The sequence below is a fragment of the Mixophyes fleayi genome, chromosome 8 (assembly GCF_038048845.1).
Source record: "Mixophyes fleayi isolate aMixFle1 chromosome 8, aMixFle1.hap1, whole genome shotgun sequence".
Taxonomy (NCBI): domain Eukaryota; kingdom Metazoa; phylum Chordata; class Amphibia; order Anura; family Limnodynastidae; genus Mixophyes; species Mixophyes fleayi.
Genome location: NC_134409.1, coordinates 75,111,322 through 75,122,385, shown reverse-complemented (window position 1 = coordinate 75,122,385; position 11,064 = coordinate 75,111,322). Strand labels below are relative to the sequence as shown.

Here is an 11,064-nt window from a genome sequence, read left to right as displayed (position 1 = left end):
TCAGACACGCCACACTCCATTGGGCTGTCAGGGGTGGAAACAGTCTCTAATGGCTCACCTTCACCAGTTAAGCAAGTAAGCCGGGCCCCAGGACTCGGATTAGGGGCACGAGTCTGGGGTGCTGGGGCTGTGGGACAGTCCATCCTTAAATGACCGATTTTCCCGCAGCTGTAGCACTTCTTCTCCAGCCTGGGCTCCGGTGGTCTCTGATAACTCCCAGGGACAGGACAGGGCAGTGGCTAGCGAATGGTACCCGAAGGGTTAGGTACTTGCTTTTGGGGGTGAGTAGTAGAGGGGTGTCCCCCTGATTGTACAGTCCTTTGGGGTTGGCTGTTAACCTGGTGCTTCTGCCAGTGTGGCCTCACTGCCACATGTGGGCCCCACCGATTGCCCCACAACTTGATGATAAGCAACCGCTCCGCCTCAGTTGCTTTGTCTCCCAGTGACTCCAGCTGCTGCATTAGTACAGAAAAGTTACCCTCCTCATGCTGTTGAACTTGCATCACTGGATCTCTCTGTGGGAGAGGATTGTTGCTGAAAACAGGTGCTGTGTTCTGGGATGTTTCTGCAGATACCTCTGGATGTGAAGTTAATGTCTCCACCAGGTCACTGTCAGCTTCCTCATCTGCTGACCCGTACTGCGCATCCCAGGCTTTCAGCGCCTTTTTCATTTCACTCCTTGTTGCTGTGTAAGAAATTTCCAACTTCTTTGCTTGGCACAGTACCTCAAGGTCCGCTTTGAACATTTTACTGTACTTTGCCATCCTGTGCGTTCCCCTGGCTGCAGTTATTCCTCTCCTGAATAACTCGGCTCTCCTGACGGCTGCACAAAAAGCCGCCCGGGTTTATCCCGCCGCTTGCCACCAGAAATCTGTGACAGGATGGACCGCCTATGCCACCCTGTCTGTTGTTGCTGGGAACCGGCTGGGCTTACTTTGCCACCGTTCCCTTTCGTTATCCAAAATGCGCCCTCTTGCCGCAGTAGGAGGGGCTTACACAAGCTGCCACCACTGGACTCCTAACCGGCATCCAGTACTGGGTTTCTTCTGGGTCACTGACGCTGCTAGCGTGTCTCCTTGCTGGTGTACCTGGCTGGTAACTCCGGACCTCTTACTATGGATCCGGATTGCTGTGAATGGATCTCCCCTGGCCTATCACACAAACCAGGGCTGCTGGGTAGCACAGAGCATTGGCACTGGAATAGCTTGGGTCCAAACCGCAGAGACAGCCGGAGAACATTATTGGTATGTGCTTTCAATCATAAGTGTCACACATCATATATCTTGAATTTCAATGGGGCTTCTGATGTCAAGTAATAGGTCATGAAATGTATACTTGGCAACTGTTCACTAAGCTTCGCAAGAGGTCTTGCTAAGATTAGTAGTCTGGACAACCAGTCCCTAGGAAATGGGGCTTTCTAATATTACCAAGGTAATTACTCACCAGTTCATTAAAATACACAAATTGGAACTTTAATCATTTTTGTATAACACATTGCTCTCTAATTACTATTCTTAGTTTAAATTGTGATTAAAAGTATTTTTAAATACGAAGAATTACTTGTAGATATAAGCAATAAGTGTGGAGCGAATGGAGTTCTATATTATCCCACCCCTGATATTGCACTCAAATAGCAGTAAGTGTAGAAATGGCAAAGTTCTTTTATTCTTCCATAATGCAATGCATGAGTCTTAGATCAGGACAGATCAAGACTGACTCTTTATTCAATGTACACAGATTATATACATAAAATCCACCCCTCCTAACAGATGTCACTAATCATATCACATACTTTGAAATAATACACTTAAGTTGTAAAGAAATAAATTATAAATGCTTTTAACAGATATTTCATCAAACAGAAACCTATATTCTTAGGTCAAGGGGCATATGTGACCTTTTACATTCCTAAGGCTCATGTCTACTTAACACATCTGGCATCAATTGGAACATCCTGTATACAATGAGGCCCCCCCCTATTCATTAACAGAAACATAGAAAGAATTTAACCCTTGTACAGAATACATAGAAATACAGACAGTTGAACTATTCTCAGAAGAAAGTACCACTGCACTAGGTATCGCTACCAGTTTGATAATATCTATAAATTCTAAGATTGAAAATTATATCTTTACTGGTGGGTGCACTCCTACACCATCATTAATGTAGAAGCAGAAAGGAGAAGGATAGGGAAAAATTGTGTAATTGGAGGCACTCAGCGATCATAATTATTAAAATATCTATGTCTTTGTTGATATACATTCAAATAATGTATATCAATAAAGACATAGATATTTTAATAATTATGATCGCTGAGTGCCTCCAGTTGAACTATTCTATCTAAACACATATAATACATTAATAATATTTTATCCAACTTATATTTGTACCATAATTTATTCTATTACATCCCTCCCTTTGTGAATGCAATTCACACACTATAATCTTTAACTAGCAATACATTTCAAATACAAAAAAATCTAAAACAAAGTTAAAAGGTTAGTAACATTCTCTACTTTACAAATATATAAAAAAAAAATAACTATCAAGAGGGAAATGTTCATTTAATTTGTGGTACAAATATCCTATTTTCCTTGATATTTTTCAATGCAATTGAGACTTTCCTTGTGATTCTGAGATGACATTAATTTGTAAACCATTCGTTCCAACCTTGCACAACTTTCCTAACATACCTGGAACACATTGGAACACATTTTAAAAGGAGATAAATTAATGCACATACTATTAAAAAAATAATAACATATTTTCCTAATGTCCAGAATAAACCTTTCCACCATCCTGACACCCCTGAAAATACACCTGTAAACCAAATAGAAGGATTTCTCCAGGAACTTTCCCACCAGTCATCATTTTCAGAATCTTGATTATTATGGTTTATTCTGAATTTATCCTTTATTTGTGCTATATTTAGCATATATTTTTCTATCTCTTCCTCTGGATTGTCTGTTACATTTGTGATATAAGTGCAGCAGTGCACACCGTAAAAAGATTCTAATGTGTGACAATATCCACTACTTTGTGTAGTTAAATAATCTAATATTAATCTATGTTAGATTAATTCAGTTTTATAAGCTTGAAGCTCTTTGGAAACATATCTAAAAGCGTCATCATAAATCACTGTAATGTTATCCAACAAATCAGATAATTGTTCAATTGCCTCAATATTGTTTAAATATCCAATATGTCCATGAGTGAAATAATTTTCAAAACCTACCTTTACTTTGACTGAATGATCTAGTTTAAAAAGATGTTTATGTTTAGTACTTACAGTTTTTACAGATCTCCTCGTTCTATGGTTTATGTTTTGAGTGATCATGTCAATCAGGTCCTTATGTTCCATGATAATTGTACTAGGAATTAATTCTCCAATATAACATATACCTTTATAATTTGGAGGTAGCCATTTATATGATCGTCTTCCACATATGAAATACAAATTCTCAGGAAGTGTATATGGTATAACAGACATTAAACTATGAGCTGCCTCATAGCCCAATTCACAAGTGGTCCGATTAACAGAATGTATTGTCCACCTAGTTACATTTCCACTCAATGTTACATTCAATTAAATTTAAGTTGTTAAACTGTACAATTCTCATTCTTTTATTGCTCCTAAATATATTTTTTAGTACATTATAAGTCACTCCCTTCTGTTGAACTGTAGGATTAGCAATTTTATTATAACTTGTTTGTGAAGATACCGGGTGTATCTGGCCCAATGCTAACGACTTCACGCTGGCTGGCCACCCACGGGTGCCTTCCTATGCCAGGAAAGTCTACCCAGTACCTTCTAGGATTCGTATGGTCACTCAGGCAAAATGCAGTTATAAAAATACAACAGTATATTTATTGTCATACAAACAACACTAGAATATTATGTACACACAGTAAATAAATGCCAGGCAGATTTACCACATTATCTGTCCCTTACCCCAATAACTTAAGGAGATATAGTCACCTGCTGTCCAGACTTCACGACCCATGGATCCCTCTCAGCTGCATATATAGAGACTAGTTAGAAAACGATAATTCAAAACTAGATGCACCTTCATGAATGAAATCCCCAAATGAACCCCCCTCCCCCTTGGAGTTGTTCCTTATATCCCAGGTCTAATTTCCACAGTCTTTCCTCTCCCTGGGCAAACCCCTGGGTCTATTCTACTTAATCATTGGTCAGTGCTGGACTAGGGGGGTTGGACAGGGGAGTGAAAATGAGCTGTCCTTCCAGAGAACCTCCCCTGTTAGATGGCCTGTCTGGACTAGCCTGGTGAGAACAATGGACACTAATTCGTTTTCCTACTCCAGCACATGGCAACCTGATCCCTACCCACAATCCCCCTGGCTTCACTTTAAAGACAATGAATAGCAACCTTACTGCAAGTCATCAATATACAATACACAATATACATATGTACACTGAACTACAATGTCCCCTTAGCCACATGTTATTGGACAATGCAGTTGTAGACTGGTGAGCTAGGGAACAAAGCATGGGCTATAAAAAGTACTATAATCCACATTATGTGAGAAATGAGACACCGAATGCTCACAGGGTTATCCCACTCATTTCGTCACATTGTTATATTTACATGTATCACTTTATACTATTTTATCAACTTTATGTGTGGTGGCATGGTAGCACTATACTCTCCCTTTGTCTTGTTACCACATTTCATTTCACCTAATTTACTTTAATTTATGGGAAACCATAACATTATGATGTCTATGAGGTACTTGAGTACAAACCCAACACTCACTGGTATTAAACTTTTTTCCTATCAATTGATGAAACACATCTATAGGATGTTGATCATGAAAATAATATGGATCATCCGAGCATCATTGTACACATTGTCTCTCTGAATGACGCTCACAATATTTACAAATACATGCTTGAATTGGAGATAAATCTTTGCAAGCCTTCCTTTTCCAAAGCTTTTACATTATTGTTCTGTTGTTCATTTACAAGGCTGTTTACCAATTGTAAATGTAATTAATGTTAAAACAAATAGCAATGACAATAGCTTCAAATTTGGTTGAGGACGTATCAACTTTGAATACCAGTTTCTTTCCGTCCCTTGTTTTTTCCTCTTCACAAGATTCTCATCCCCTGACTTCATTAAGAGGAGAGCGTCTTGCTTTTGTAAGGGCTGAGATATTATTATGGTCTCAGAAATATCCCTTACTTGTAGGGGGTATTCAATTGTTAGCATTAACGGAAAAAAACGAGCGCTCAAAAAATCTTAGGGGGGTATTCAATTGTTAGCGAGTTTGGAAGTTCGAGCGTGAAAAGTAATTTTTTTGCTATTTTACCTTATTTTCGAGCGCGAAAACTTCTCACGCAATTCTATTCTTTTTTTTTTTTTACCGAAACGGTGTTATCGCGCTCCAAGCGTTTGTCAATGTTAAAGTATAGGCTGGCTGCGAACCCTTAGCGGAAAAAGCTATTCAATTGTTTTTTAACGCTGAGTGTGAAAAAGGCAAATATGCTGTTTTATCTCGCACCTCCATGGTCTGCTCAAAGGGGGGTATTCAATTGTTTGCGAGACGCAATAAAATTTCGTGCTCGAAAAAGAAAAATATTTCCGCGCTCGTTTGTTGCCGTTGGAGCGCTCGTTTTAAAAACAAACTCGCTCAATGCAAATGTTTTTTTGCATCTTCCCCCTCGCGCTCTACTATTGGTCCTAGCGAGTTTGAAATCTAGGGAGTGGTTTAGGCAGCCAGTTCAGTATTAAAAAGTAATGCAGCCATCAGCAAACTGTCATTTGCTGATAGCTGTTGGCTGACTTGGTTGGTGACTGCTGTGGCTTGTGACTCCTGAGGCTTTTGACTCCTGACTGCTCTCCATTGCTCTAATCTTCAAAATTGGATTAGTGAGTTGACTCTACACTGCACTATTACACATAAAACTAACTTTTCTAAAAAAGTACATTTTTAAAATATATTTTTTTCAATACTGACCAATACACACAACAATATACTACAGACATACCACACTTATTAAATTGCACCCGCCACACACACATATATCTACATATATATATATATATATATATATATATATATACACACATACACACACATAAATATATTTGTACTTGTGTAAAGTATTGTTTGTTTATTTTTTGTCCTGTATTTTCACAATTGCAGTATTGTCCTTTTTTGATAAATTGAATTAGTTAGCATTTACTACTTAATTGTAGTTTATATTGATTGTATTGAACCTACTTTGGTCCCTTAAAAATTATATAATAATTTATTTTAAATACAACTGCATAAATTTTCATTAGTGTTAGATAATTTTTTTTCTGTATTTCTACAATTGCATTATTGTCCTTTTTTTCTTGAATAAATGTAATTAGTTAGCATTAACTTTTTTGTAGTTTACATAAATTGTATTGAACCTAGTTCGGTCCCTTAAAAATTATATTATAATTTTTTTTCAATACAACTGCATATTCTTGTGTCATTTAATAGTGTATTATAGTAGTAGTATATTTATAACATACTAGTGTACTGTAACCTTAGGCAAGTGTTGTCAATAGTTTTTATTTGTTTTAGCAAGTAAAATTTATTAGAGTAGCCATGTCTAGGGAGCGTAGGGATTCTTCTTCTTTTTCTTCTACACAGGGAACCCAAGAAGAAATTGTCAGCAGTGGCGATGAATGGAGAGACAGACCTGAGGAGCGGCAAGAAGAAAGAAGGCGGCAGCAGTTTGTGAGCAGCGTGCAAGCCAGCACAAGCACCCAGCAGCAACATCTTACAGAGAGTGGATCTGATGACGAAGAAGGACCATCTGTAACACGATCCAGGCACTTCACACTTGAGGAGAATGAAGTCCTTGTCGCTGGGGTACTGCAACATTACGAGACACTGAAGGGTGCCCAATCGCTGAAGGCGTCCTTCAAGCATAAGCAGAAGATTTGGTCCCAGATTGCCTCTGCTGTGTCCGCAGTAGGTGTTAGAGTCAGATCAGTTGCGGTTTGCATGAAACGCTTTCGGGACTGCAAGCGCACCACGAAGGCGAAGATGGCAGCCGTTGCCCGTCATTCCAGGGGAACTGGTGGTGGCAAGCCACTGCGCCTACAATTTAAGCCTTGGGAGAAGAAGATGCGGAAAATTCTCAGTGCTGATCTTGTGGAAGGAGTGGAAGGGACAGTGGACACCCTTGATCCATCCACCTTCCAGCCACGAGCTTTGTATAATTGTCAAAAGTAATGATGTGATTTAAATTGTAAAAAATTTCTAAACTTTTTTTACAATTTTGCAGAACAAGATGCAGCACAAAGGAGAAGACATGAAAGTGAAGCAGTACCCCGGAAGAGAAAATCCAAATCAGGAGGTAAAAGGCAAATGTATACTAATGAATAAATGTTTTATTTTTATTTATTTTTCCTTGCCTTGCTAAAATCTTATATACAGATGTACTAAAAAATGTTTCTTTGCATGTATTTTAGATTTGGGTTATTCTCAAGGACTCAAGGGCCAGAGGAGTGTAGAAGGAGAAGGTATGATATTAAAGATGCACACATGCATGTATACATGCTCCATATATTATATACTTTACACTACACATTACACCCAGATAACACTTTAGTGCTAGATTTACTAAGCTGCGGCTTTGCAAAAGTGTGGAGGTTGCCTATAGCAACCAATTAGAAAAAACTAAAATGTAATGTTATTGCTTCTATATAAATAACAAGAAATGTTATTTTTATTATAGGTGTGACATTGCTTATGCCAAGACAAGTCGCAGTGGAAGTAGCGAGAACGGCTTCCAATCAAGGTATAAATTGTGATCAAGTTGATATAATATATTTTAAATATAGTACTTTTTGTAAAGCTTATTATAATTATTTCTTACAGAAAATTTAAGCCGTTTAACCAAGCCTACTCATCCTGCCAAAAGTGTGGAACCAATTAAAAAAGGTAATTATATTTGCATTGTAAAACAATATGCATATATCTCTATCTCTCTCTTTTACTATAACTCTCTCTCTTGTTATATCACTGTCGCTCTTAGGTCTATCAATGTCTCTCTCTTTCACTCTCTCTCTTTCACTGTCACTCTCCCTCTTTTTATCTTAATATTGCTTTATCTCTCTCTATCCATCCCTTTCACTATCACACTCTCTCACTCACTATTCCTGTGTGTCACTCTTGATCACTATTTCAATCCTGTCAAAAAATTAGTAATAGCATCTAATAGTATTTTAACATTAACTTACAGCTCACAAGAGAAGAAGAGTGACTGAGGTACACGTCTCGGAGCCTGTTGCTAATGTACAACAAGGTAATGTTTACACAGAATCAATTTTTTGTTTGGTCTCAGGAAACTTTTTTTTTTATGTGTCATTTTTTTTTTATCTATATACCTATCTATCTCTCTCTCTCTCTCTCTGTGTATGTATATATATATATATATATATATATATATATATAATTTATTTTATCTAATTTATTATTATGTATAGAAGCCAGACCCGTTGAAGAGATGCGTGAAGAAGGGGGAACATCAATAACCCTTGCTCATAGTCCAGAAGGTATGAAGATGTGAAAAATTGTGTGTACATAACTATCTAGCAATATATTATCATTATTTTTTTTACAATCCATAGGAATATACATATTTTTTTTGTACACATGTATAATTTTATAGAATGAAATGTCTCACGTCATATTTAATTGGCAATATAATTTTTTTATTTTATTATTGTATGTTTTAGAATCCATCATCCCAAGGGAACAGGTGGTAACACCAGTATCCACCTTTTATTCTCAAGCTGCCATGGAAGAAATAACATCTCCTGTCGGCTCAGTAACCGGTAAATAATTATTTTTTATACTTGTTTTAACAGAATACATGCATTTCTCAAATAATTTTTAACATGAAAATATAATGTCATATCTGAATAATTGATGTAGGAATTTTTTTTTTGTTTTACAGAGCGATTAGAACATGACTGTGAATCACTGACATTTTCTCCAGCTGACAGTTTGGTCCACGAAGATGCTGCAACAAGATTTGAGATGCTACAGCAAGCCTTCCCCAACCTTCAAGTTCCAACCACTGAAGGGGAAGGTCCATCTCAAGCAAGGGTACCCTCCACAGGCACCAGTCTTCCAACACAACTGGTGCACGGTCTGCCCGAACAAGGCACTCGGTTTCATTCCATCACAGACTTTGCCAGAAAAATGGAAGGAAGGCAGGAAACATCTCGCCGAAATATGGAAGACAGAGTACAAAGAATTGGTGACTCGGTAGACCGTTTGACGTCTGTTGTGGAAGAGGTACGAAGCTCCCGTAATACCACCAATTCGTTACTGGAGCAACTCATCACAGTCCACAGTGAAATATCTGCATCTATTCAAGAAAATAACAACATTCAAGCGCGAATGGCTGTTGCAATGGAGCAGAATACAGCAGTGTATTACCAGATGAATCAATCCATGGCGAAGATGCTTATGCAACAACAACAACAGTCAATGCATCTGCAAATGCTGTCAATGCATGTCATGAATATTGGTGAAGAGCTGAGAGTCCGGCGAACACAGGGTAATGTTTCAGTCCCATTACCCGATTGGAACATTTCTGGATTTGTTCCAGCAACACCCCAGCAGAGGATGTCATCTGCTATCCACACCCCCCTGGTTGAAGTAAGAAGACCGGAGTCAGCAAGAAGAAGATTGTTACCGGAAGATCCAGAAGCGGAAATCATCAACCCCGTCTCATATGAGGAAGAAGGGTAAGAAAGTAATTTTTTTAAAAAAAGGATATATAAGTGAGAATAGGTTAGTGACATTAACATAAATATGTCATATGTACAGTAATGTCTACTTTTCAGGATTAAAAATGCATATTTGTGAGAAATGTTATTTTTTTTTTCTTATATGAATGTAAATCTATCCAAATTTCTATGTTATACGTTCAATTATAGGTAAGCAAGAAGCATCGTGGATCAAGATGCATAGGAAGTGAAAGCAAGAGGATACCATCATCCAAAGCATTACGTTACAAAGTTCTTTGGTATTTATTTATTTCTCTATAGGATGTATGCCTGTAATGTCTGAGTCTCCGTTTGTTTGTGTCTCCCCATGTGTGTGTGTGAGTCTCCGTGTGTGTGTGTCTCCCCGTGTGTGTGTGCGTGTGTGTGTATATATATATATATATATATATTTATTTTATCCGTTAGTAGATTTACGTTTTTAAATAATATTTTACTCTTTTGTCATGATAACACAGAAAAAAGTGAAATGTAAAGACCTTTCAACAACAGGAATGAGCAGCAATGTTAAATATTTGGTGAGTTTGTTTCAGTTTATTCGTTGTAATATTTGTAATGTAACCTTATTTTTCTTTCCAGATTGTAAGGGATATCATGTGACATGGACAATTAAATATAAATTTTATATTCCAGTCCATACTGATACTTCCTTGTTTTAAAAAGTTATGTTTTTATTTTGTATTAAAATACCGGTTTCACATACACTTCTTTATTTTTAATTTTTTAAGATTGCACCCAAATATTGGCTGGATACAACTTTCACGAATATGGAATCGAAAATTGCAGCCACAACTAGACTTTTCAGGTAATAAACTACAGAATTATTGACTTAGACATACATTGTTAAGGCAGTCAAAAATGTGAATGTATACATATAATAGTTTGTCTCCTTTTCAATATTACAACAATAGGATATGTTGTCTCCTTATCAACATTAGCACTATCAATGTTCCAGTATTTTGATGTGAAATGGAATACTAATTTCACAGATAAGCTTTTAATAATTTTTTTTTCTTACAGATGTTTGGATGGAATTGAAGGATGTCATTTGAAAGAAACAGCTTGAAAATCCAAGGGACTGACTGAACTGTAGAAAAATGTCTTAAAATTTTTATTATGTATTTTGTACAATAAAATTTAACTTTTGAATTTATTGTTTCTTTGTTTATTAGATAGATACACCTTCCTCAAATTCAGTTACATACACTATATTTATTGGGTATAGTTTTTCCAAAATTTTAGGATGTTGGACACTTGT

General features: G+C 37.0%; 1 protein-coding gene across 1 annotated transcript; it reads left to right on the top strand.

Moving 5' to 3' along the window:
* Positions 1 to 8,293: 8,293 nt before the first annotated feature.
* Positions 8,294 to 9,771, top strand: LOC142100246 (uncharacterized). The gene is made up of 4 exons (XM_075184179.1): positions 8,294 to 8,314; positions 8,496 to 8,564; positions 8,748 to 8,846; positions 8,969 to 9,771. Exons 2-4 carry the CDS (start codon positions 8,516 to 8,518, stop codon positions 9,769 to 9,771), a joined length of 951 nt encoding a protein of 316 aa, XP_075040280.1. The 5' UTR covers positions 8,294 to 8,314; positions 8,496 to 8,515.
* Positions 9,772 to 11,064: the final 1,293 nt, after the last annotated feature.

What these genes read in the sequence shown, in the direction of transcription:
- LOC142100246 (XM_075184179.1), top strand. Translation starts at nt 8,516, where the DNA reads ATGCGTGAAGAAGGGGGAACATCAATAACCCTTGCTCATAGTCCAGAA. An exon ending in CCTTGCTCATAGTCCAGAAG is followed by an intron (nt 8,565 to 8,747) that starts GTATGAAGATGT and finishes TGTATGTTTTAG; the next exon opens with AATCCATCATCCCAAGGGAA. An exon ending in TCCTGTCGGCTCAGTAACCG is followed by an intron (nt 8,847 to 8,968) that starts GTAAATAATTAT and finishes TTTGTTTTACAG; the next exon opens with AGCGATTAGAACATGACTGT.